The 27,663-nt window shown below is 44.5% G+C and overlaps 1 protein-coding gene across 2 annotated transcripts in view; it reads left to right on the forward strand.

Annotated features, from left to right (window-relative positions):
• Positions 1–27,663, forward strand: part of NRXN3 (neurexin 3) — a 1,462,434-nt gene that overhangs the window by 491,469 nt on the left and 943,302 nt on the right. For both annotated transcript variants that reach the window (XM_043516016.1, XM_043516015.1), the window contains 2 exons: positions 15,485–15,923; positions 20,966–21,349. In XM_043516016.1, the coding sequence (XP_043371951.1) occupies positions 15,485–15,923; positions 20,966–21,349 (823 nt within the window). The remainder of the gene's footprint in view (positions 1–15,484; positions 15,924–20,965; positions 21,350–27,663) is intronic.

A 27,663-nucleotide genomic window follows, 5' to 3' on the forward strand; every position in this document is an offset into this window, starting at 1 on the left:
GTACAGAAATAACAAGCTCAACATAAGCAAAAGATTGTTGTTGTGTTACTCACGTCAGAAGTTAACACTTAAAAGTTACTTTTAAGCTTTTTTTCCCCCCTGCAGGGGCTCTGAGTACAGTTTTCTAATTTGTCTTCCTTAGATGAAGTTTAGCTGGATATTGTGGTGAAAAGTCTTAAGTTACTCCAGTGAAGCACTTTAGTATTTGAGGAGCATGGCATAATACTTAGTCTGTGTTCTGGTATAGATCCAAGGTACTAGGAGAGGCAGATGGCTGGAGATGTAAGATGAAATCTTGTGTTCCCCAAGGACTGGTCTCAGATAGTAGGTGCACAATCTTTTCCTTTTCCGTTTGTCCTAGAATCTTCAGGAACGTGCTCATATGTCCTAAATAATTCTCTCGAGGTACAGAGATGCCTTTCTGTGACTTAAAGGGTAATTTTGCCTCGCACTGAAGTACTGAACTGTCAGTCCCCAGTGTCTGCTGAATAAAGTCTAAGAGAGAGCTTTAACTTCTAGAATATGTTTCTCCCTGGATAATCATTTGTAGCTGCAGTGTGACTGGTCCAGTTGCTGGACTTGTACCTTTAACCTTCTACTGTCATTCTCATCCCATTTCCCTTCTGTTTCTCTTTATCTCCTATTTCAAGGAGTTTCTCTCTCTTTCCAGAAGCCTTCTGACTTAGTCCTCTTAGAACTGGCTCATTTCTCTTTTGCACTTTCCCACAAAACATTACATTATTCAGAACAGATAGAGGTCTTATAGGAAGACTAATTTTTTGTGTGGAATAGATACAAATGGCCTTGTTTTAATGTAGGAGTGTCTTTTTCAGGACAAGTTTATACTCTTTGTTTTTGTTCAAAGTAGTTCAGAGTCTCATCAAATTCAGTTAACACAGCTCAAATCCTATTTGACTCTCATTACACCAGTTTTAATTCTTTGTCAGTGGTATTAAACTTATCCTACACCATTAAAGGGAGCCAAAGCTCTTTGGCATTATTATGAACCATAGCTGCCTGCACATAGATACCGTGGGAATTTGGACATGCAGTCTCTATGTGCCCCACTCAGGGTACTTAAATATATATATGGTTCTTAAAACTTTAAGGAGTTCTTATGCTTGAAAAGATTTCAGTGTTTGTCTGTATAACTATGTATTCTGCAAAATGGAACATCCTGGAGAATGAAGGGCACCCTGCAAGAGAAACAAGGAATGTCTCCTGCCTAAGGGCTTGTGACTCAATGTGTGGAAAGCCAGAATGGGATTCTATAGCAGTGTGGAAGATTGGGCTGCCCCATGTGTCCTCTTGTGGTTAGGGTGTCTCCTCTCTGCTCTTTATTCTCTCTCTTCCAGGCCCTTTTACAGATACTCCACCGTTTGTCTAGTAGCCATCCTTATAGGGGTTGGGATTTATTCAGACAAGTAAAACTGAGTCCCAAAAATCTGTCCTAATGCATGGCTCTTACCTCAGAGCCTGGATGAGAGAGAGGATTCCTTCATCTTGTCCTTTTTCTTTTTTATGAGTTCTTTGCAGGTGATCTGCCTAGGGTTTAGCTTGTAGCAGTACTGCTCAGCACTGATTCCCCTGTAAACTTCCCAGAGTCAGTTTCCTCAAACAACTGCTTCAACTCTCTTATAAGGAACCAGATGCTTGCAGTTCCCTCTCTGTGCCAGGTGTCTCTTGTCAGCTCATTTAGCAAGCTGGCCCCAGGCTTCAGGTCTCCTGCAGGTTGCTCCCTTGCTTGCTTTCATTCCTTTTGCTGGCTCACAAGCACACTAGCTTGCCACACATTAAGTCACCCTGTGACCCTGCTACTGCTGTTGGAAACAGGAGTATGTCAAGTGCACTATAGAACTCTTAGTGCGCAGTAGCAAGGTCCACATGGTGACTGAGTGTGCATCAGGCTAGTGTGCTATGGCCTGCTGCACACAAAAGTTGTCTTGTAGATAAGCCCTAATATAGGAGATGTGGCAGGTGAACAAACTATGGCCCAATAAGCAGTTACACTTAAACTGCCATCTTTAAAAGAGATTTCTGTGAGGAGCAAAAAAATTCACTTTAGCTGCTGTTTGTGTGACACTGGGGACATCTAGTGACTGGCAGGCTAACATCAAATGTGCATTACCCTTGCAGGAGGGGGAGGGCAGGTCTAGGGGCAGCCAGCACTCAAGGCTATGTTTCCTAATTAATAGTGTCTGCCTTGTAATGATTTCAATATTGGCTACCTGCCAAACCTGGCACATTCTCTCTCTCTCTCTCTCTCTCTCTCTCTGACCTTCTCCCCCACTCCCTCTCTGCATCTTCACTTGATTGCAAAGAGGCTCTTTTGACTGTTATGAAAAGCCATCTGATTAGGGCTTTCATTAACCCAGGAACAGAGCTGCTCAATTCAGATTGGGCAGGAGAAATTCTGTAAGTGCTTCAGACTAGCAAAGTTGCCCATGTTGAAGGAGTCTCAATACTAAATTGCGTGCATAGCTCAGCTTACAACAAACTCCGCCTCCCCACCAACTGATGTAAAGAAAACTAAACTATAGATACCCTGTTTTCCCTACACCTCATTACTAGATACAATAGCTGATGGATTCCTTCATCAAGAAGTTGCTGAACCGACTAGAGGGGATGCCATTTTAGATTTAGTGTTGGTGAGTAGTGAGGACCTCATAGAAGAAATGGTTGTAGGGGACAACCTTGGCTCAAGTGATCATGAACTAATTCAGTTCAAACCGAACGGAAGGATAAACAAAAATAAATCTGCGACTAGGATTTTGATTTTGATTTCAAAAGGGCTGACTTTCAAAAATTAAGGAAATTAGTTAGGGAAGTGGATTGGACTGAAGAATTTATGGATCTAAAGCAGAGGAGGCCTGGGATTACTTTAAGTCAAAGCTGCAGAAGCTATCGGAAGCCTGCATCCCAAGAAAGGGGAAAAAATTCATAGGCAGGAGTTGTAGACCAAGCTGGATGAGCAAACATCTCAAAGAGGTGATTAAGAAAGACCAGAAAGCCGATAGGGAGTGGAAGATGGGAGAGATCAGCAAGGAAAGCTACCTTATTGAGGTCAGAACATGTAGGGATGAAGGCTAAAAGTCAAGTAGAGTTGGACCTTGCAAAGGGAATTAAAACCAATAGTAAAAGGTTCTATAGCCATATAAATAAGAAGAAAACTAAGAAGGAAGAAGTGGGGCCGCTTAACACTGAGGATGGAGTGGAGGTTAAAGATAATCTAGGCATGGCCCAATATCTAAACAAATACTTTGCCTCCGTCTTCAATAAGGCTAATGAGGATCTTAGGGATAATGGTAGCATGACAAATGAGAATGAAGATATGGAGGTAGATATTACCATATCTGAGGTAGAAGCGAAACTCGAACAGCTTAATGTGACTAAATTGGGGGGCCCTGATAATCTTCATCCAAGAATATTAAAGGAATTGGCACATGAAATTGCAAGCCCATTAGCAAGAATTTTTAATGAATCTGAAAACTCAGGGGTTATACCGTATGACTGGAGAATTGCTAACATAGTTCCTATTTTTAAGAAAGGAAAAAAAAGTGATCCAGGTAACTACAGGCCTGTTAGTTTGACATCTGTAGTATGCAAGCTCTTGGAAAAAAATTTTGAAGGAGAAAGTAGTTAAGGACATTGAGGTCAATGGTAAATGGGACAAAATACAGCATGGTTTTACAAAAGGTAGATCGTGCCAAACCAACCTAATCTCCTTTTTTGAAAAAGTAACAGATTTTATAGACAAAGGAAACATAGTGGATCTAATTTACCTAGATTTCAGTAAGACCTTTGATACTGTGCCACATGGGGAATTATTAGTTAAATTGGAAAAGGTGGGGATCAATATGAAAATTGAAAGGTGGATAAGGAATTGGTTAAAGGGGAGACTACAGTGAGTCATACTGAAAGGTGAACTGTCAGGCTGGAGGGAGGTTACTAGTGGAGTTCCTCAGGGATCGGTTTTGGGACGAATCTTATTTAATCTTTTTATTACTGACCTCGGCACCAAAAGTGGGAGTGTGCTAATAAAATCTGTGGATGATACAAAGCTGGGAGGTATTGCCAATTTAGAGAAGGACCGGGATATCATACAGAAGGATCTGGATGACCTTGTAAACTGGAGTAATAGGATGAAATTTAATAGTGAGAAGTGTAAGATCATGCATTTAGGGATTAATAACAAGAATTTTAGTTATAAGATGGGGACGCATCAATTAGAAATAATGGAGGAGGAGAAGGACCTTGGAGTATTGGTTGATCACAGGACGACTATGAGCCACCAGTGTGATATGGCAGTGAAAAAAGCTAATGGTCTTGGGATGCATCGGGCGACATATTTCCAGTAGAGATAAGGAGATGTTAGTCCCGTTATACAAGGCACTGGTGAGATCTCACCTGGAATGCTGTGTGCAGTTCTGGTCTCCCATGTTTAAGAAGGATGAATTCAAACTGGAACAGGTACTGAGAATGGCTACTAGGATGATCCGAGGAATGGAAAACCTGTATTATGAAAGGAGACTCAAGGAGCTTGGCTTGTTTAGCCTAACCAAAAGAAGGTTGAGGGGAGATATGATTGCTCTTTATAAATATATCAGAGGGATAAATACAGGAGAGGGAGAGGAATTATTTAAGCTTAGTACCAATGTGGACACAAGAACAAATGGATATAAACTGGCCATTGGGAAGTTTAGACTTGAAATTAGATGAAGATTTCTAACCATCAGAGGAGTGAAGTTCTGGAATAGCCTTCCAAGGAAGCAGTGGGGGAAAAAGACCTATCTGGTTTCAAGATTAAACTCGATAAGTTTATGGAGGAGATGGTATGATGGGATAACATGATTTTGGCAATTAATTGATCTTTAAATATTCATGGAAAATAGGCCCAATGGTCTGTGATGAGATGTTAGGTGGGGTGGGATCTGAGTTACTACAGAGAATTCTTTCCTGTGTATCTGGCTGGTGTATCTTGCCCATATGCTCAGGGTTCAGCTGATCGCCATATTTGGGGTCGGGAAGGAATTTTCCTCCAGGGCAGATTGGAAGAGGCCCTGGAGGTTTTTCGCTTTCCTCTGTAGCATGGGGCACGGGTCACTTGCTGGAGGATTCTCTGCTCCTTGAAGTCTTTAAACCATGATTTGAGGACTTCAATAGCTCAGACATAGGTTAGAGGTTTATCGCAGGAGTGGGTGGGTGAGATTCTGTGGCCTGCATTGTGCAGGAGGTCAGACTAGATGATCATAATGGTCCCTTCTGACCTTAATATCTATGAATCTATGAAAAAGTGTCATATAATTTCTTGGGTTCTGTCAATGCTGTTACCTAAGGCCTTTCTGTGTCTATTGTAGCTCCTTCCTGAGCAGCCTGCTTACCTATGTTAAGGGCAGACTGAGTTATCAAGGAGGAAGCCTCTGTTAACACACAGCTGTATCTTAGGAATTTTTATTCCTAATGTGGCAGTTTCATGGTATTAGAGTAAAATTATTATTTGTTTCAGTTTGAATGAATACAGGCTGGGTCTTGAACCGTCTGAAACACTTCAGACTTTCCACCTTCTTCTTTCCCCTTCATGTAGCTTCTTTACATGGAGGACTATAGAGTGTACGTGTGTCCAAAATGGGAGAAGGCTACTTTCCCCAGGCATCCAGAGCCCGTGTGACACTGTTCAGATTTGGGACAGAATCAAACTGATTTCAGATGCAGGGGAAGGGATTCTATTTTGAAAGAGGGCTTCTACCACCAAAATATGCAACAAAATATGTTGGCATTGTCTGTATTCAAGAATAGTCCCATTTAGCCAGTGGTGTAGCTACATTGATGCCGATGCACATTAGTACAGAAGGAAAAAAAAGCAGGAATGTAAATGTATTGAGCCATAGATTAGCTCTGTCTATGCACAGCCTGGTTTGCTTTTGTCTATGCTTGGGGGTCAGCATTTCTGCAGGTTTACTAATGCTGAATGGGGGCTATTCCAGATTGAAGAAAAGGTCTTCATCTGAAGGAGTTTTAGTGTAAATGGAGAAAGGAGGAGGGAGCACTCCAAAAAAACTGAACAAGTGTTTGGAAGTCGGATAACATTTGTATTTTTATGCTGGTGATTTAATTGCTCGTGCTCTTCCCGCTAACAATATCCGTGCATGGTGCTAGGATACCCCGTTGCAGGATGTGCTGTGGGTACCTCAAAAGGTGGTGCTTTCCTCTCTGACTTAGTATTGACTGCAGTGCCCCATATTGGAAGTAAATGTACCTGTGCTGCAATAATTAGTCTTGGTGACCCAGTCCCTAAGCATTCAATGACCAGTCACTCAAGCACTGTGCATCTCAATATGGATGATGTCAGATAAGTCGAGGGGTGGGTGGCATAAAATGGAGCAGTGCGGGTGAGGAAAGCTGCATGTGTGTGGATCTATTCTCATATGGCACTGCAAATGTGCTGCTGATGAGCAGTTCCTTGAAAACAACCTTCTCTCCCTTTTCCTGCAGATCCCCATAATAAAGCTGGCCCTAGGAGCTGTGTTCAGGACAGCAGGCTCAAAAGCCAGCTCTTCGGCCCTTGTCTTTGCTCTTGCAACGTGGAACTTAGCCGCAAGCACACATGTACCAGGATGAGAAGGGCAGAGAACAATGGAGAGGGGAAAATGGACAGAAAAAAATTAGAAGCTGGGGTATAATGTGAGGAGATATGGAGGAATGGGGGAGATGCTCATCCACCAGTCTGTTCCAACACAGGGCCTCCAGAAAAAAAAGGTTAGGAAAAAGAGGGGGGGAAATGCATCTCTGACCCTTCCTGGTCTTGAGTGCAGCCCCTGCCAACTTTCAGGCCTCTAGCTGTCATCTGGCTCTAGGTAGAAACACATGGCTCTCTCTCTCAGACTGGGCCCTAGGCTGCAGTCCTGTGATACAAACCATAATTACTCAGCAGATCTGACTTAGGCACAGATCCTGCGGTTTAGTTGCCTCCAGGAGCAATGATAGTGGTTAACACAGTAATCAGACAGCCTCCGTAAAGCAAAGTAGTATTTGTTTAGAACAAAAAACATGTCATAGAAAACAGGTCTGAAAACAATAAAACAGGCTACACACATGTCTAGCTTACCAGGTACCTAACCATCTTTCACAATTGGAATCCTGTGATGTCTGAGCTTCCTTCAGACTTCCACCATGAGACTCCTAACATCTGGTTGGCAGAGTCCATTCCCATAACACACAAACCATTTCTCCCCCCTGCTTCAGGGAGAATACACTTTAAAAACTGATCAAACTTTTTGATCTCCAAGCTCCCTGCTGGCAAAACAAGCTTTACTTTTCTTTGGAGACATGGTCTTTGTAATTAACATCTTTCCCCCACTATCTTTCAAATGTGTGCTGGGGTGTCCTTATCTAGCACTATTGTGTTGCTTTCCAGTTTGCTCTTCTCGCAGCCCCCTATTAAGTTAGATCAAACCCACCCACTATAGTTTATACTAACTTTACCTTGCTGACCAGGTGTCACAATTCGAAGGCTACTGATGGGTGCCTCCTACTGTCTGGACACTGATAATTCCTTAGGTATATCCATCTGCCTGAGCAAGGTCTCTGTGGCACAAAATAGAGTCAAATAGTCCACCTGTGCCTGAAGGGGGTGGGGCTTCTAATTCCCATTCCTTAGTCTCTTTAATGTAGTCCCAGATTCTCTAATCCTGAAAGGGATAGAGAGTAGTGGTACCAACTTCTTAATGGCTTGCCGTGAGGCTTGCCGAACCTATCCTTTCTGGCTGGCATACCAGAACCTGTTGTTTTATACGCACAAATGTGGGCCACAGTAGGCCACCTCATAATGTATACCTTAAGTACATAGCCTCACAATAACCAATCTTGCATGTTGCTGGATTGACTGTTACCCTTGCATCCGTGAGGGGTTGAGGTACTGCGGCTATTTGTTTCAGGTGGTCATGGCCCCTCCTAATTCTGGCTGTAGATGACAATGTCATCCAACTAGATGGCAGTATATAGTCCATATTGCAATATTTTTATCCATCAACCTCAGGAAGGTTGCAGCTGCATTGTGGAGTCAGAATAGCATGGTACAGAAGTGGTACAAGCTGAAGGGCATGGAAAAAGCTGTCTTTTCCTTGGAGTCAGGTGTGAGGGAGATCTGCCACTACCCTTTGGTAAGATCAGTGGTAGACATACACTAAGCTGTCCCAACTGGTCCAATAACTCATCTATGGGATAAGCATCAAATTTAGATATCATGTTGACTGTGCGGAAGTGTTGACTGTGCGGAAGTGTATCGTCCTGTCCAGATTAGGGACCAGGACAATGGAGCTCCCTCCACTCACTACAGTATATCTCCATCGCTCCCAGGTCTAAGGGTATGTCTACACTACGAAATTAGGTTGAATTTATAGAAGTTGGTTTTGTAGAAAGCGTTTTTATACAGTCGAGAGTGTGTCCCCACACAAATGCTCTAAGTGCATGTAGTCGGCGGACTGTGTCCACAGTACCGAGGCAACAGTCGACTTCCGGAGCTTTGCACTGTGGGTAGCTATCCCACAGTTCGCGCAGTCTCCACCACCCATTTGAATTCTGGGTAGAAATTCCAGTGCCTGATGGGGCTAAAACATTGTTGCGGGTGGTTCTGGGTACATATCGTCAGGCCCCCGTTCCCTCCCTCCCTCCGTAAAAGCAAGGTCAGACAATCGTTTTGCACCTTTTTTCTTGAGTTACCTGTGCAGACGCCATACCACGGCAAGTATGGAGCCCCCTCAGCTAACCGTCACCGTATGTCTCCTAGGTGCTGGCGGACATGGTACTGCATTGCTACACAGCAGCAGTTTATTGCCTTTTGGCAGCAGACAGTGCAGTATGACTGGTAGCTGTCGTCAACGTAGTCCTGGGTGCTCTTTAAACCGGGTGCCTGGGCAAACATGGGAGTGACTCAGCCAGGTCATTTCCCTTGTTTTGTCTCATGGCGACTGAGTCTTACCAGCAGCGCACTGTCTTTTAATTTGCAGCCAGCAGAAGACGATGGCCAGTAGTCGTACTGCACCGTCTTCTGCCGAGCACCCAGGAGGTGACGATGGCTAGCGGTTGTACTGGACAGTCTGCTGGCAGCATGATGCATAAAGATAGATGAAGTGGCTCAAAACAAGAAATAGACCAGATTTGTTTTGTATTCATTTTTTCCTCCCTCCCTCTGTGAAATCGATGGCCTGCTAAACCCAGTTTTGAGTTCTATCCTTGAGGGGGCCATTCAGTTTCTCGCAAAGCCATCCCCTTCGTTGATTTTAATTCCTTGTAAGCCAACCCTGTAAGCCGTGTCGTCAGTTGCCCCTCCCTCCGTCAGGGCAACAGCAGACAATCGTTCCGCGTCTTTTTTCTGTGCAGATGCCATACCACGGCAAGCATGGAGCCTGCTCAGATCACTTTGGCAATTAGGAGCACATTAAACACCACACACATTATCCAGCAGTATATGCAGCACCAGAACCTAGCAAAGCAAAACCGGGCGAGTAGGCGATGACAGTGCGGTGACGAGAGTGATGAGTACATGGACACAGACTTCTCTCAAAGCACGGGCCTTGCCAATGTGGGCATCATGGTGATAATGGGGCAGGTTCATGCGGTGGAACGCCGATTCTGGGCTCGGGAAACAAGCACAGACTGGTTGGACCGCATAGTGTTGCGGGTCTGGGACGATTCCCAGTGGCTGCGAAACTTTCGCAAGCGTAAGGGCACTTTCATGGAACTTTGTGATTTGCTTTCCCCTGCCCTGAGGCGCAAGAATACCAAGATGAGAGCAGCCCTCACAGTTGAGAAGCAAGTTGCAATAGCCCTGTGGAAGCTTGCAATGCCAGACAGCTACCGGTCAGTCGGGAATCAATTTGGAGTGAGCAAATCTACTGTGGGGGCTGCTGTGATGCAAGTAGCCAACGCAATCAAAGATCTGCTGCTATCAAGGGTAGTGATCCTGGGAAATGTGCAGGTCATAGTGGATGGCTTTGCTGCAATGGGATTCCCTAACTGTGGTGGGGCCATAGATGGAACCCATATCCCTGTCTTGGCACCGGAGCACCAAGCCAGCGAGTACATAAACCTCAAGGGGTACTTTTCAATAGTGCTGCAAGCACTGGTGGATCACAAGGGACGTTTCACCAACATCAACATGGGATGGCTGGGAAAGGTACATAACGCTCGCGTCTTCAGGAACTCTGGTCTGTTTCAAAAGCTGCAGGAAGGGACTTCATTCCCAGACCAGAAAATAACCGTTGGGGATGTTGAAATGCCTATAGTTATCCTTGGGGACCCCGCCTACCCCTTAATGCCATGGCTCATGAAGCCATACATAGGCAATCTGGAGAGTAGTCAGGAGCTGTTCAACTACAGGCTGAACAAGTGCAGAATGGTGGTAGAATGTGCATTTGGACGTTTAAAAGTGCACGGGCGCAGTTTACTGACTTGGTTAGACCTCAGCGAAACCAATATTCCCACTGTATTACTGCTTGCTGTGCGCTCCACAACATCTGTGAGAGTAAGGGGGAGACGTTTATGGCGGGGTGGGAAGTTGAGGCAAATCGCCTGGCTGCTGGTTATGCACAGCCAGACACCAGGGCGGTTAGAAGAGCACAGGAGGGTGCAGTGCGCATCAGAGAAGCCTTGAAAACCAGTTTCATGACTGGCCAGGCTATGGTGAGAAAGTTCTGTTTGTTTCTCCTTGATGAAATCCCCCGCCCCTTGGTTCACTCTACTTCCCTGTAAGCTTATCACCCTCCCCACCTCCCTTCGATCACTGCTTGCAGAGGCAATAAAGTCATTGCTTCACATTCATGCATTCTTTATTAATTCATCACAAAAATGGGATAATTACCAAGGTAGCCCAGGAGGGGTGGTGGAGGAGGGAAGGACAAGGCCACACAGCACTTTAAAAGTTTAAAACTTATTGAATGCCAGCCTTCTGTTACTTGGGCAATCCTCTGGGGTGGAGTGGTTGGGTGGCTGGAGGCCCCCCCACCGCGTTCTTGGGCATCTGGGTGAGGAGGCTATGGAACTTGGGGAGGAGGGCGGTTGGTTACACAGGGGCTGTAGCAGCGGTCTGTGCTCCTGTTGCCTTTCCTGCAGCTCAACCATAGGCTGGAGCATATTAGCTTGATCTTCCAGCAGCCTCAGCATTGCATCCTGCCTCCTCTCATCACGCTGCTGCCACCTTTCAGCTTCAGCCCTCTCTTCAGCCCGCCACTTACTCTTTAGCTCGCCACCTCTCCTCCTGGTCATTTTTGCTTTCCTGCACTTTGACATTGTCTGCCTCCATGCATTTATCTGTGCTCTGTCAGTGTGGGAGGACAGCATGAGCTCATAACATTTCATCGCGAGTGCATTTTTTCATCTTCTAATCTTCGCTAGTCTCTGGGAAGGAGAAGATACTGTGATCCTTGAAACACATGCAGCTGGTGGAGGAAAAAAAAAGGGACAGTGGTATTTAAAAAGACACATTTTTATAGAACAATGGGTACACTCTCTTTCACGGTAAACCTTGCTGTTAAAATTACATACATAGCACATGTGCTTTTGTTCCAAGGTCGCATTTTGCCTCCCCCCCCAGCCCCCGTGGCTAACAGCGGGGAACATTTCTGTTCAGCCATAGCCAAACAGCCCAGTAGAAACGGGTACCTCTGACTGTCCCCTTAAGAAAAGCACCCTATTTCAACCAGGTGACCATGAATGATATCACTCTCCTGAGGATAACACAGAGAGATAAAGAACGGATGTTGTTTGAACGCCAGCAAACATACACTGCAATACTTTGTTCTACAATGATTCCCGAGTACGTGCTATTGTCCTGGAGTGGTAAAGTGTCCTACCATGGTGGATGGAATAAGGCTGCCCTCCCCAGACACCTTTTGCAAAGGCTTTGGGAGTATATCCAGGAGAGCCACGAATGCCAGGGCAAATTAATCATTAAACATGCTGGCTTTTAAACCTTTTATAGTATTTTAAAAGGTACACTCACCAGAGGTCCCTTCTCTGCCTGGTGGATCCGGGAGGCAGCCTTGGGTGGTTTCGGGGGGTACTGGCTCCAGGTCCAGGGTGAGAAAAAGTTCCTGGCTGTCGGGAAAACCGGTTTCTCCGCTTGTTTGCTGTGAGCTACCTACAGCCTCCTCATCATCGTTTTCCTCGTCCCCAAAACCTGCTTCCATGTTGCCTCCATCTCAATTGAAGGAGTCAAACAACACGGCTGGGGTAGTGGTGGCTGAACCCCCAAAATGGCATGCAGCTTATCATAGAAGCGGAATGTTTTGGGCTCTGACCCGGAGCGGCCGTTTGCCTCTCTGGTTTTCTGGTAGGCCTGCCTCAGCTCCTCAAGTTTCATGCGGCACTGCTTCGGGTCCCTGTTATGGCCTCTGTCCTTCATGCCCTGAGAGATTGACAAATGTTTTGGCATTTTGAAAACTGGAACGTAGTTCTGATAGCACGGATTCCTCTCCCCATACAGCGATCACATCCCGTAGCTCCCATTCAGTCCACGCTGGAGCTCTTTTGCGATTCTGGGACTCCATCATGGTCACCTCTGCTGATGAGCTCTGCATGGTCACCTGCAGCTTGCCACACTGGCCAAACAGGAAGTTGAAATTCAAAAGTTCATGGGCCTTTTCCTGTCTACCTGGTCAGTGCATCTGAGTTGAGAGCGCAGTCCAAAGCGGTCACAATGGAGCACTCTGGGATAGCTCCCGGAGGCCAATACCATCTAATTGCGTCCACAGTACCCCAAATTCGACCCAACAAAACCGATTTCAGCGCTAATCCCCTTGTTGGGGGTGGAGTAAGGAAATCGATTTTAAGAGCCCTTTAAGTCGAAAAAAAGGGCTTCGTCATGTGGACGGGTGCAGGGTTACATCGATTTAACGCTGCTAAATTCGACCTCAACGCCTAGTGTAGACCAGGGCTAACATTTCTTGAAGCTCCTGATAGCCTATGTCCCACCTTTTCCCAGTGCGGGGCCAAGGGTTTCCCCTCACTTTTTGTCCTGGTGCTGTTTTAGTATGATGGGTCTTTCCTGGAGTGGACAAGAAGATGGTGGAGAACAAGTCCACTAGTTCCTGGACTTGTGTCCTCTGTTCACAGTGTAAGGCTTCCCCCATCTTTACAGGTGTGCAGATTATTTCCATCAGTGTGTGGGGTTCTGGTTTGGGCAGGGGAGAGGAAGGAGTCAATGAAAATCCCTCCTTGGCCTTCTAGGCCTTTAAAAGTTTATATGATAAATTTGAGTGTTTTCTTTTGTTTCTGGTTGCTAAATTTTTATAATTGATGGGGCTCACCTTTCTAATTACCTTGAAGGGCCCTTGCCAGTGGGCTAAAAATTCAGACTCTGGGTAATAGTAAAAGTAATCTATCACGTGGTTTAAACTCTCTTAACTGAGCTCTGCAGTTATAGGAGATCTCTTGTGCATGTTGAGCCTGCAGAAGGTTCCTTGGAGGTCCAGAGAACTGGAGGGGGAGCTTTCTCAGCTCTCAGTTGAAGGGGCAAAGTGTTGTGAATCTTCCACAAAGAGAGTTTCTCTCTCTCCTTTCAGTTGTGATGTCCTACCCCTATTATTTCTCTAGTTGTCCACAGAATCTTTGAGGAAAAACAGTGCATGAATTTCTAAGGTGAAAGAAAAGCTGAGTCGTTCCCCATTTAAACAAAAGCTAACCAAACAAAACAACCCTTTCAGTCATAGAATCATAGGGTTAGAAGAAACCACAAGGATCATCTAGTCTAACCTCAAGTCCTTCCGCGTAGCTCACAAAGAAGTAAAAATGGTCATAAATAGTTGTATTTGCCTTTTGAAGTGGTAGCAAGTGTCACTTTTGTGTCATAAAATTAGTGCATAAAATGTGTTTTTTAGCAGGTTTACAGAGGGTAGACATTAGAAATAAGGTTTTGGTCTCTACTGTCATATATGCCAATGACACACAGCCAGTCTACAGAAATGACAGAGAGTGCTGAGGTTGTGACACAATCATTAAATTCGAGGTTTAGAGATGGCATCATCTAAGGATATATTTTATCTGTAAACTTTTAACAAATAAATTGCATTCCCCTTTTGGATATTAATTCATTAGTATTTGTAAAGAACTTTGAAGATGCAGAGTGTTATAATTAGGAATATTGTAAGGAAGTGGCCCACATATATGTGTCACTACTGCCCTCTACTGGTTGGAATCAGAACTACTTGAGTGTGTCATAGGCCCTTAAAAACCATCTTCCATCAAAAAGAAGAGAGTACTTGTGGCACCTTGGAGACTAACAAATTTATTTGAGCATAAGCTTTCCACTGAATGCATCCAATGAAGTGAGCTGTAGCTCACGAAAGCTTATGCTCAAATAAATTTGTTAGTCTCTAGGGTGCCACAAGTACTCCTTTTCTTTTTGCGAATACAGACTAACACAGCTGCTACTCTGAAACCTATCTTCCCTTAAGTGTCTCTTTTAGCTAAAGAGGCAGGGGTTTGTTCTCTTGGAGCAGGGAGATCTGAGCTGTATCTCGAATGCCATTATAAAGCTCCAAGGGGGTACTGCATGAAGCCTAGTGAAAGCTGTGGAATCCTAAGTGGGTACAGATTTCTCCTTTTTTAAATTATTCCTGGTTTCTCTACTTTAGAATTTTATCAACCTGTCCCTCCTACTGTTATCCTTTTATGTTTGAGTTGCAGATTGATCTTCCTGATACTATAAGCCAACGTGGCTTTCCTCTTTTCCTTTTCCATAGTGACTCAGTTATGTCTTTCTGGTTCTAGAAATAGGGGTCTCTAGTTTACTTGAGATCCCCCTCTGGCTGGATGTCAGCCTCTGGGATAGCAGAACAAACCTGTTGTAAGGTTTTGTGACTGACAGAGTGTTTTAAGATTTCTTGATGAGAAAAAAGTTAGGGCTAGTTTTGTTTGTTTGCTTTTGTGGGGGAAGCTTATGGCTGTTCAGGATCCATGGTACACTCACCAATATTTCCTAGCACCTGTAATGTAAGTGAAATTTTAGCACTCCCACTCCAATGTTTAACTGACCTTATGAGGGTACTAAAGAAACTGCAGTGGTGGTACAGATTTTCCTACAGAGCTTGTGTATGTGAATACTAAGGGTACACTCTGTCGTGTGTTTTTATAGTGGGGTCTATATAAATGAAGCATCATGGTTCCAGCCGCAGATTGTATATTATGTACTAGATCCTCAATGGCAGCATATGCAGTGGGATCTGTGGTGGGCTTATGGTGCTTCCTGACCTCCAGTAATTGTTCTCTTCTGCTGTTCTGATTTATGGTATTTATAGCACACCAATTGTTATTTCCAGCCACCATCCTAGCCCTGTCCTCCCTCTCTGTCACCATGTAAGATTCTCCCAAGGTCTCATCCCCACTCCCCAAAGCATTTTGAGTGCTTCTCTCCCACACTTGGTAGGGATTGGTAGGCATTGTATTGGTTGCAGAATTGATGTATAGTGTATATCTTTGTCTCGGACAGGTTGTTTATAAGAATAACGACATCCGTCTGGAGCTGTCTCGCTTGGCGAGGATCAGTGACACCAAGATGAAGATCTACGGGGAGGTGAAATTCACATGTGAGAATGTGGCCACGCTGGATCCCATCAGCTTTGAGACTCCAGAGGCCTACATCAGTCTGCCTAAGTGGAATACTAAGCGGATGGGCTCCATCTCCTTCGACTTCCGCACCACTGAGCCCAATGGCCTGATTCTCTTCACCCATGGCAAACCCCAGGAGAGGAAGGATGCCAGGAGCCAAAAGAACACCAAGGTAGACTTCTTTGCAGTGGAGCTGCTGGATGGGAACCTCTACTTGCTGCTTGATATGGGCTCCGGCACCATCAAGGTGAAAGCCACCCAGAAGAAAGCCAATGATGGAGAGTGGTATCATGTTGATATCCAGCGAGATGGCAGATCAGGTAGGAGCATAAAATCTTAAATAGGTTCATCTTTCTCCTCTGGTGGGGGGAGCATAAAATCCTGGTCCTTTAAAATTCTTACTCCTAGAAGGGAGTTGCTTTCCTGCAAGAACTCAGTGTTACTTAAAGAAATTCACCTAGCAGAATAGGAGACATTTCAAAGAGTCAGAAGTGTATGAAGTATTCAACGTGAGCTTTAGAATAGCCCCACGGAAGAAGCCTTTATAAGCAACCCTTCAGCATCTTACTCTTTAACTCTATTTAATCTGCACCTAGTTCAGTAATCACGTTCATCATCATAGTGGAGGGCCAAGCCTTGGAGTCAAGTACATAATGAATTTTATTACTTGTTTTTTATTCCAACTAACACCCATTCACTTCACTGGGAATAAATAAGTGCTGAGTAGAAACTGAGTAAGACCTTCAGGATCTGACCCAATATTAGCACCCTCTCCTGGGTCTATGTAGGGTCTGGGGAGACTAGGTAACACAATTAACAGGAAGAAACTTCCAAACTAGTGGAAAATTTTGTCAGGCCAAGGGAGAGAGAGGAGTTGGCCAATCACTGCCCTATTCTCTTGTTTCCTTTGATGTTCTTGCAGATCACTGTTTGAATAAGGATTCTTCCTTTATTCCTAGCTAGGCTCTCCCTTTCCAAAGTATTTCTCAGAGTGAAAGTGCTTCTCTGAGTCTTTCTATATCTGGTTGAGTCCTCTTTGCTGCTTCTCACTTTTAGAATTTCAACTAACATATAATTTATACTATGCCTGTCACCATATTATCTAGTCTTCAAAGGTATTTTCTTTGTTTCTGATGTTGTAGAGCAAGCAAACATATACTCACGGTTGTGCTCCAAAATAAATTAAGAAGTTAAATAATCATATTTACAATTTGATCCTTGTGAATATGTGAACAGTTGTGCTCAAACTTCTCCTAGACCAGGGGTAGGCAACCTATGGTACGCATGCCAAAGGTGGCACGCAAGCTGATTTTCAGTGGCACTCACACTGCCCGGGTTCTGGCCACCAGTCTCAGGGGCTCTGCATTTTAATTTAATTTTAAATGAAGCTTCTTAAACATTGTAAAAACCTTATTTACTTTACATACAACAATAGTTTAGTTATATATTATAGACTTATAGAAAGAGACCTTCTAAAAATGTTAAAATGTATTACTGGCACGCGAAACCTTAAATTAGAGTGAATAAATGAAGACTCGGCACCTCACTTTTGAAAGGTTGCTGACCCCTGTCCTAGACCATCAGGAGTTGAATATCTGGCCATATGTTGCTGTAAAGGGAATTTTGCCTACATTTGCAGTTAGGTCTGGGATTTGACCTGTGATCTCTGAAATATAAAGGTTCTAGATTTGTGCTTCTTGGGGCTTGCAACAGAGTGTTCTCAGCAGAGGGAATTTGCTTCCCCTGATTTTTTCAAAAGAGCTGACTTTTAGGGACTACTGCACAGCCTCTCTCTTTATCCAGGCCTTTGTCTGAAGAGCTAGTCATTTCTGTGATAGTTTAAAGGAGTTTCTTTGTGTTTGACATTGAGCCTATCTAGGTTTTAATGTATGTTATTGAATTCCATTAGCACCTAGCGACATCGACAGGAGCATTTTACAAATGAAGACGTAAATAAATAAATGATTTCTGTAGATTTGCTGGAATCTAATTAACTTGCAAGGATAAACTCAATTAGTAGCCTTCATTACTGCCTACAGTTTTGCTTGCTCACGTGGAGCATACCTGGTCCTGGGACAAAGAGCTCCAGAGTAAGAAGAAAAAAATGAAAAAGCAAAGTCCTGGTTGAAACAGCTTGTTAAAATCCAACCTGAGAGGGGCACATTTTGGTGCACAATGATTGCTGAGATTGACATTACCCCTAGGAGAAGTCACCTGAGCTCCCCAAGGAGGCAGATTGCAGGATTGACCTGTTTGCTGCTCAGCAGAAAGGTTTATTGATTGCCTGAAACCTGATCAGAGATAACAGACTTCAAATTAAATGTGCTTTGTTGAACAACAGTGAACAGATTTGTTCTTTTCTTTTTTTAACTGAATTTGTGCTGGTGAAAAGTGCTGGATTGAGAGCCCTGCCCTCTGATGTCCTTTCTGCCAAGGTAACAGGAGCACCAGCACTGAGAGTTCCCTCATGTCACCCCTTTAGTGTGCATTGACCATTAAACCTTCAGGGGCCTCTGCTAGGGAAGAGAAGGGAATTCAGTCTCCATGGTTTGTTCAGTCCCTGGCTATTCTGCTGATTGCCAACAGGTCCTGTGCTTTTTGTGACGTGGACATCCGCCTGTTAGAAATTGGACTGGGAAACAACAGACTCATTTCACATAGGTCATCCAGTAACCATTAGACTTTAATAACTGAAAACTGGTTTTGATCTGGGCTAGATTTGAGCCAGTGAACTGGACGTTCTGTATCTCATTCATAAGGTACCCCATCCTCATTAGGTTCTTTCTTTTCCTTTCTTCCAGTTCTCCCAAGCTTTGAGCTCTGCTGAGCTAAGCAGAATCACCTGTAAAGGTGCAAGTTCTCCCAACCACTAGGTACAAGAGTAGGAAAGGGGCTGCTGGGAAGCAGGGCAGTTGTCCTGCTCACATAACCTCTGGCATCTCCAGTCCCCTTTGGCTCTGCATGTGCTTCAGTTGGTGCTGGCTGCCAACGCAACCAAAGCTGTATTTGCAATGTATGCTGACAAGAGCTGACAGCTCAGACTTGGATGCCTAGCATCCGCTCCCGTATCCTGTAACCTTTCTATCCCCAGGGCAGCCTCCTACTGGTACTGTCCATGAAATCTGTCACCCTTTCTAGCTGGGAAATGCTGCACCTCATTACAAGAGAACATTTTCAGCCAATTCTGAGCTACAGAGCACATGTTATCCCACCCCTGCTGACTCTGAAAGCCTTCCTGGCAGACTGGATGTCCGGTTGCATCAGTGTACTGTTTCCCATACTGGCTCTGCCTTCACTGGTTGCTGCCTTTTTGGGCCCTCCCACTCACTTACCCAGGCCCCCCCAGTTGAGGCCCTTGAGGGGTCAGAAATGAGGCAGAAGAGCCCTTCTGATTTCTGAGGTAGAGGTTTGTTCTGTCTTCCCAGAATTGTAGATATTGGAGATGGAAAAGATTTACTAGCTCATCTGGTCCCTTCTCCCTAGGTCCAGTGCTGGATTGGTCCCTCCAGTGGCTTTTCCAGTCTGGTCTTAAAAGTGCCATGTAATGGGACTTGTGTCACTTTCATAGGGAGACTGTTGTAGAGCCTAATGCATCTCACAATCAAGAAGCTTAGCTTATTACTCAGCCTAGATACATACTTCCTTTCTTAATTTCATCCTCTTCTTTCTTGCTTTACATCTTTAGCCTTGTTATTTCCTCTCCTTCCTTGGTATTTTCACCTTTTCGGTATTTGCAGACTGTATTATGTCTCCCCCTCTGTGGCTGATTGGCCAAGCTAGTCAGGTTTCATCTGATCTTTTAACCTTTTCCCATAAGTCAGACTCTCCAGCCCCTTGATCATTTCAGTTACCCTTCTCTTGACTCTCTTTTTGGTAATACGGTGTACTGTCCACAACATGAACACAACCTTCCAAGTGCACTGGCAGCAGAGCCAGATGGAGAGGGACTGTGACCTTGCTGCTCTGTGATGTGCTGCCTTTGCATATATAGTCATATTGTGTTCTTGCCATACAAAGTGGAAAATGTCTGTGGTGGTGCAATTTACTTAAACAACGTGGTTCATCAAACAACCCTAGTTCTCTGTGAGCCTTTAATTTGTAACGCTTCTATTGCCTCAAACACTCTGCTGCCTCTGACATTATCCTTAAGTTACACAGAACATCACACACGTGAAATGCCCTGTTTGCATCCTATTCTCTGTTCAGGAAGATGCGTATTACAGCTTAAGGGGGGGGAAGGCATATGTACGTGACTGCATTTTCTCAGAGCAAACTCTATTAACCAAACTCCCCTGCCCCCTCCTAGGGGTGTAGGATAAAGAATGCAGTGATCTGGAATTAATCTTAAAGCATAGACAGTCCCTTCTGGGGACACGGAGTATCTTAATGACAGGACAATCACATGTGATGATTTAGAGCTAGATGGAACAAGTTTCTGATTCTTAGTTTAAAGCAGATTGGTGGGCTGGTGTCCCTATTTCAAAAACAGCTGAAATCCTGAATGAGGAGCAGTGTGGTCTTGTAGACTGCACTGGGCTGGCCTGTCAGAGACCTGGGTTCTGCTTTTATTTTTGCTGCTGACCCACTGGATGATCTTGTGTTAGTCTTTACACTTCTCTGTTTTTCCCTTGTACCCTTTGTCTGCTTGATTGTAAACTCTTCATGGCAGGTACTGCCTCTTCAAATATGTATGTACAGTGCCTTGCACAATGAGGCTATCAGCTTGAAGCCTAGAAGCAACTATACTACAAATAATAATAATAATAACTCTCTCTTTTGGAGTTCACCTTCACCTCTCTGTCTCACCATTTTCCCATCTGTGAAATGGGGATAATGATACCTTCTTTGTAAAACACATTGAGGTCTGCTGATGAATAGCATTGTATAAGAGCTATGTATTAGTATTAGTGCTATTTATTTTAATCCTATATAGATTATAGATTATATACAGAGCCTTTTAATTCCAGTTGCACTTTATATGATTTCCTGCCTTTTTTGGAAAGACCCTCTCTTTCTACAAGACTGGAGGAGAATTAAGACCATGTTATTGAATATGTGTATTATTGTAGCACCTAGAGTCCCTAATCAGGATTGGGACCCCACTGTACTTTGTGCTGTAGAAGCACATATAGACACACCGTCCCTGCCTTGAAGAGTTTAGAGCCTGTGGCTGGGGAAAAGAGATGGGGACGGGCAGTGTAGGACAAACTTTCTCTGTCAGTGCTGTGTTTTACTGGGGATCGTCAATCTCCACAACTGAAACCATCATCGTTAACCTGCATTCAAGTACCATAGGAACTGTAGTAGACCTGCGCTGGCAGTGGAGCTGTTGGCTGATGTTTCCTTTTCCTCCTTATCCCAGGTACCATATCAGTGAACAGCAGGCGCACCCCATTCACTGCCAGTGGGGAGAGTGAAATCTTGGACCTGGAAGGGGACATGTACCTAGGTGGGCTACCTGAGAACCGGGCAGGCCTCATCCTCCCCACAGAGCTCTGGACGGCCATGCTGAACTATGGCTATGTAGGCTGTATCCGGGACCTGTTCATCGATGGACGGAGCAAGAACATCCGGCAGCTGGCGGAGGTGCAGAATGCTGCCGGGGTCAAATCCTCCTGCACCCGACTCAGCACCAAGCAGTGCGATAGTTACCCATGTAAGAACAATGCTCTCTGCAAGGATGGCTGGAACCGCTTCATCTGCGACTGCACTGGTACTGGCTACTGGGGCAAAACGTGTGAGCGGGGTAAGTCAAGTGTGCTTTGAGATCATGCTTACCAAACTGGGTGTGTGTAGGAGCTCAGTGGGGACAAGACTGTGCTGCTCCTGGACTTAAAGTTGGGTTATTATGATGGTGCCCCCAAGCTCCAGGGACTCTTCTCCTCACTTTGATGGCTTAGTGGGATCTGAGTCTCTCTCCTACCCAATGGTCCTCACCACCCTGAGTACAAAGGAAACTCCACTCCCGTTTGATAGTGCCAATCCCTACCCAGATTACCAGGGAGCCTTCCTTCTATGATGCTTCCCGCTCACCCTCTGCCCCAAGGACCAGTTAATCTTACTTTCATCTGAGCTGATGATACCCTGAGGAGTGGGGATCATTCCTCTCAGTTCTGAGGTTTCTTTTCCCCAAGTTCAGTGTCTCTCCCTCTCTGAGTTCTGTCTTTCATCTGTTGGGGCACAAAATGTGGCTGTGTGTGATGAGTTCCAGGTGGCTTATTGGTAGCAGTCCCAGGTGCAGGCTGGGGTCCTGCTGATCCTTTTGCTTTAGCACAGGCTTGGTTGACAAACAAGGTATCCCCTTGTCTGTGTGTCTCTCCTTCATCAGCCTGCACTGATGGCTGAGTTGCTGGCAGAGCCACCCAATGGGGTACTGTAGTATTGTATCAATTTAAATGGAATAAATGGACCCAGAGAGTTAAAGGTGTTAACGTGACCCAGTCACTGTCCAACATTAAGCACTGTTAAACAAGGCTTAGGGTTTGATATACAGACCTCAGCCTGCTTCTTACCATGGCAAACACACCATTTAAACATCTGTTTAACCTTTTATTAAAGATACATGAAGAAGAGGGGAAAAGATTAAAGTATTTGAAATGTAAATCCCTTGTTCCCTTTCACTTTAACTGTTGAGAGTTTTTAGAAGGAAACCCCGCTTATTTGACAGTCTCTTTGATGGTAATAACTGTTCTTTTTGCGGGAAAGAGAAAAAGGTAGTTGAGATGGGCTGCTGCTGTTACTGCTGTAGTTAAAGTCCGAGCCCATTTCTTCAAAGACAAAACACGACAAACACACACAAAAGGGAAGAAAACCCCCCAGGAAAGATAGAAAATGCAGTTTCTGTCACTTGTGTTGACTCTCACTTGCAGCTTCACTGCTGGAAATACAGGCATAGCACATGGTCTGATTAGCCACCCACCCCGAGACCTGGCAAACATATAGCACTATCCGACTCTTTAGGACAGTTCATTTAGCTGCCTCGTTCTGGTTACAGGTGTACAGCAGTGATGCAGAATACGCAGTCTTGGCTGGGCAAGCCAGACTCTAATTAGACAGAATGCAGAAAAAAAGGGATAGGAAAGAGAAGAAAAAGGGTAGTGAAGGGAAAGGACACAGGACAGAGGTGGGAGAGACAAAGTCTTTCATCCGAGGTGGTGGTTGAGATTCAGCTGAAGCTGGTGGAGGTAGCAATGTCCTCTGGCTCCCTTTCTCTGATCTGATCTGGTCTGGTCTGGTCAGGGCACATCTCAGGATTAGATAAAGGAAGTCCAGGCGCCCAGGACACGGTGAGGGTGGCAGCCATGATGGTGAAGCTTCTCCTTCCCCTTCTCTGATCTTCCAGTGAGCCAGCATTGTGCTTGCCTCCATCCATCCACCAATTTCCCTTTTAAAGTCTCTCTGATGTTAAGGACCCCAAAAAGGAGTGAGGGGGAAATAGCTCATCCCCTCGTTATTTTGTCCACTAGTTAGATGTAATTTTTGATACACCAATGTGTATCAGTGTGATTGATTTTCTGGTCCCTCATTTTTCGTGTTTACAAGACATGATCTCAACACAGTCCTTGAATTGTACAAGTAGGCCTTTTTGTTTGGACTAATTCAGCCCTGCCTCCCTGTTGCACCTTTTCCTATCAACATTTGTTATCATAGGTTATTGAGACACTTGATAAACTTTCCCACAGTTCTACAGGTGACCTCACAATTAGGGTAAATTTTTAGGCCCAGTTATCACTACACTAGAGACAAGGTGCCTCCAAACTCACCTGTGCCAAGGGCAAATCTGTAGGAGACAGTCAGCAATTTCTCAAGTACAACGAATGTCACCACACCTTCTTCTCATTGTTGCTAGTTCTGTCTGATCATTTAAAGGCGTCTGATTGGGGATATATGAGGCACAATTATTGCCAGTGCAGGCAGCCAAAACCCATCCATTCTAGGCCAAATGAGACAGAGCTTAGCAAATAAAAGACATTTGATCTATAGACTGTTCAAATCCCAGACGGTTCCATTAATTGTTTTTGCCCCTGTATTGTGCCCGGTGCCGTGCTCAGAATAAGCTGGATGAATAAAAAAAAATTGATAGCAGTAGGCCCACTTAACAAAGAAAATGGAACTTCCCTTTGGTAATGTTACTTTTTATTGAGATCAATTTCTCAGTAATATTTGGCTATTAGGACTGGAGTGTGGCTGAAATGCACTTGCTGAAACACAGCTCTGGATTGTTGGCAGAATCATAGGGCTTTCATCTGTTTTTGCCCTCTGGCCTCCCCCACTTCGCAGCACAGTCTAGTGACTAGACCATATGTTTGGGGATCAGGACTCTTGGGTTCTGTTCCCAGCTCAGTCATGGATGTCCTGTGTGACCTTGGGCAAGTCACTCCCCGCGCTGTGCCTTAATTTTCCTATCTTTATTGGAGATAATGATACTGAATCACCTGCAATGAAGGTTGTGGGGTTAATTAGATACTGTGTGTAAAGCACTGTACAGTTCTGGGGCTTTGCAATTCACCTGCTCTGCGGAGGGGAAGGATTTTATTTAACAGGAACTCACTGTAGATCAACAGAATTCTCCCTGCAGGGCAGTTGGGATTTTTAGGCTTTAGAAGTGCAAGATGTTTTCTTAATGGTACAGCTTCCAAGGCCAGCACTACACAGTTTGGTGCCCAGCCTCACCCTGCCTACTGCTGGTGTTCCTAGTGCTGCAAGTGTGTCCTTAAAGGAACAGGTGTCTCAAAGTCACCCTGTTTGACTGGGCCCCTAATAAGTCAGCACTCTAGGCAGCCATGTATATCATCTATGCATACTGTCAGTCCTGAAGCTTCCCCCATACACTTTACCAGGTTAGATGACTGCAAAACTGGGTTTTCTGAACAGGGGTTTGAGACCTACCTGACTCCTGACCCACCTACACCCGAGTGCATGCTGCCATTTTGAGTAGTGCTGTGTCAGGGAATCACCACACCATAAATTCATTGCTTCCTTATACTGTATTGCGGTAGGATCAAACTCTGACTTTCTGCTTGTACTTAGTTTTTGTTTGTGGCAATTTGTTATACCCCGGAGTGACCAACACTGTGATAAAACTCACAGGACATTCCTGATTCCAAGTCCCTGTCATGAGCCTAGCTTGCAGGAGTCAGAATTCAGAGCTACCTGTAGGCATCCAATCTATAGTTGGGTGAAATGAGTGTAATGACATTCAGAACCAGGCAAATTTGGGGCAGCGTCAGAGTGGTCTGGGAGGATGGATGAATGAATGAATGAATGAACGTATGTGCAGTGCTGTGGAAACATGAAGATCTCAGTAATGTTGCTGATTGTATCTCCTAGAAACTAAGGGTCACAAATCTTTTGGTGAGTGTGGAGCTGGGGATAAGTTGCAGAAATGTGAGCTCCAGGGGACCTGAAGTCTGGAAATGCAGTAATGATTATACATGGAAACAGTGTAGGCCATATTGGTTTCAACCCCAAATCAGGCAGAAGTTGTCTGTTTCAACTGAGTTTTACTTTGCAGCTCAGGGTGAAGCTCATGGGAAGGGATTGCACAGGGATTGGAACTGAAAAACTGCTCACACAACAAAGCCCTGCAGGCTGGATCATGTTGTGATGACTCCATGTTATCTGTATCATGAGGTTGCATCACATACTGACACAACTGCTTGATCTCAGGACATGGCATCATGATGCAATGATTTTTGCCTGCATGACAAACAGAAATAGACGCTGCTAATACATGACTCTAACTTTTATGCCTTGACACCCAAAGGTGACTGTAAATCCAGCTGTCAGTTAGCCTGTGTCTCAAGCACTGTGGAGGACAATGTTGCTACCCGCCCTACTGAGCAAAGGAACTGGGGAGCTACCTCAGGGTTGGGGTGAACAGGATATATAGGACAGTGAAGGCAAAATGTAGCCAGGGCAGGATTGGGCTTTAAATAAATGACTGGCATCAACTGTTGGCAATGGATGGCAGAATTTGAAACATGCGCTTGGGAAGAACAGCCTGGCTAACTTTAGTCAGTCTTTAGTCCTGGGGAGAGGGAAGGGAGTGTAACAATATTCAGTTGGCTCCACTGCTGCAGGGGGTTGAAAATTAGACAAAAGCACTTTCAGGCTCAAAGTGCCATAGCTGCTGAAGGTAAAGAAAGATCCTCCAGGAATAGGAGGTGGGATCGTATAGAGGAGTTAGTCTTAGAAATGGCAAAGACCGATTCTGTTCTAGTGTGTCTGTCATCCAGGACATGATACCCCTGTGTTCAGCAACTCCAGTAAAGAGCATGGGGTAAAGGCTGATAGCTAGATTGTGTTGTTCCCTATAATATACAGTAGTATATTGTTCCACATGCAATATGCTGGTGAACTAGCCAAATTAAAACAGAAGTGTCCTGTCTGAGGACCAAATCCTGAAGGTTTTTCACAGGTAAAACTTCTATCAGAATCATTTGTCACTGAAACCTCTCAGTTTTACTTGAGGACCTCGGAGTTTGACTGTAAAGATAAAGCAGTTTGGATAAACAAGAACCAACCTCAGCCTGCATGTTGAATGTGAACTGACTGACGTCTGAAATCATGTTTCAATGTGGGTCTTCAGTGTGATTGATTTTAGTTAAGGTCTCACACATCTGAGTTTTCTGTTTTCCATCAGAAATATCAAAACACCCAGGCAAAGGCTGCACTCGTGGTATTCTCAAACTAGCCCAAACTACTGTTATAGTCCTGAAAATCATGTGCAAGAAGGACTGTTCTCATGAATCTGTGGAGTGAAGGGATTGCAATAAGCATTTGAACTTTTGGATGGATCTCTGAGCCTTTAGATATTCAGCAGTCATTAATAGAAAGGAAGGAAGGCCAATAGAGTACTAGCTTAGGCAGTGGGAGCATTGGTTCAACTCCTGCTCCACCAACAAAAACCTTTGAGCCTGGGCAAGACACTTAGTCTGTGCCTCACATCCCTATTTGTTAAGTGGGGATAATAGTATGTCTCCACCTCACAGGGGTATTGTGAGAATAAATCTATTAAAATTAACTAGATACTCAGATACTGTGGGGGCCATGTAAGTACCTAAGTTGGAGAGAGAGCCACTGGAAAGCAAGCATATCCCTGAGGGGGAGAATACATTTATAATAAATGAAAGGAAACCATTATATACAATAATTAACGTGTGGCACTCACTCCAGCAGAATGTTATTGAGTCAAATAGGTTAGTAATATTCAAAGCAGAATTGGACGTTTATTGTAGGCAGAGCTCGTAGCTCCTCCTGTAGTTAAGGTTGCCAGACACTTCCCAATATAAAACCATATTTTCATTTGCGTATACCTTTGCCAAACTTTGTCTACTTGGACTGAAATTTTCTATGCCGGTGTCCATCTAAATTTGAATATTTTTTGGAAAGTTTCAGCTAAAATGGTTCAACCATTTCTCCGAACAAGGTTAAGGGAAAATATATAATTTTGCTCATGTTTTTTAAAAAGTCAACTGTTTCACAAAGCAGCTCTGTCACCTCCATGCTTTGGGGTAGGGACTTCAAATTTAGCAAGGGGTTTCCTTGGTTTCAGGGATTTGCCTTTTGCTGGTCTTGTGAAAATTTGCCCCCATTTGTCTAACTTAGAGATAGCCCTCTAAAGATGTCAGTTTGTACATGCTCAGTAGAGGCTGGTTAGAATTTGGCAGCTAAATTCTCCAAAGATTACACCTGCACTAAGCCTGCCCTATCCCCCGTAAGCTACTATGAGTGACCAGTCTGTGCGGCGGTACCATCCCCGTAGAACAGCTGAGCATGTTTCAGCATGAGGGAACAGGGTCTGAGTAGGACTTTCCTTGCAATTGTCCTCTTGGAAGCAAGGACCGCTCTGATGCCAGGCACAGGAACTGAGAGCAGAAACACTGTGACAGTCTGTACCCCTATGTTCATCCCTTTTATGAGAATATAGTAAAACCTGTACAAAGTATGCCATGTGAGGTATCATTTGAAAACTCATGATTTGCTGATCATTATTGCCTTGATAAAATGTGTGGGATAATATTGTATGTAAAGTTATAAGATTGCACTGTGTGATAT

This window comes from Dermochelys coriacea, chromosome 6 (assembly GCF_009764565.3).
Source record: "Dermochelys coriacea isolate rDerCor1 chromosome 6, rDerCor1.pri.v4, whole genome shotgun sequence".
NCBI classification, from domain to species: domain Eukaryota; kingdom Metazoa; phylum Chordata; order Testudines; family Dermochelyidae; genus Dermochelys; species Dermochelys coriacea.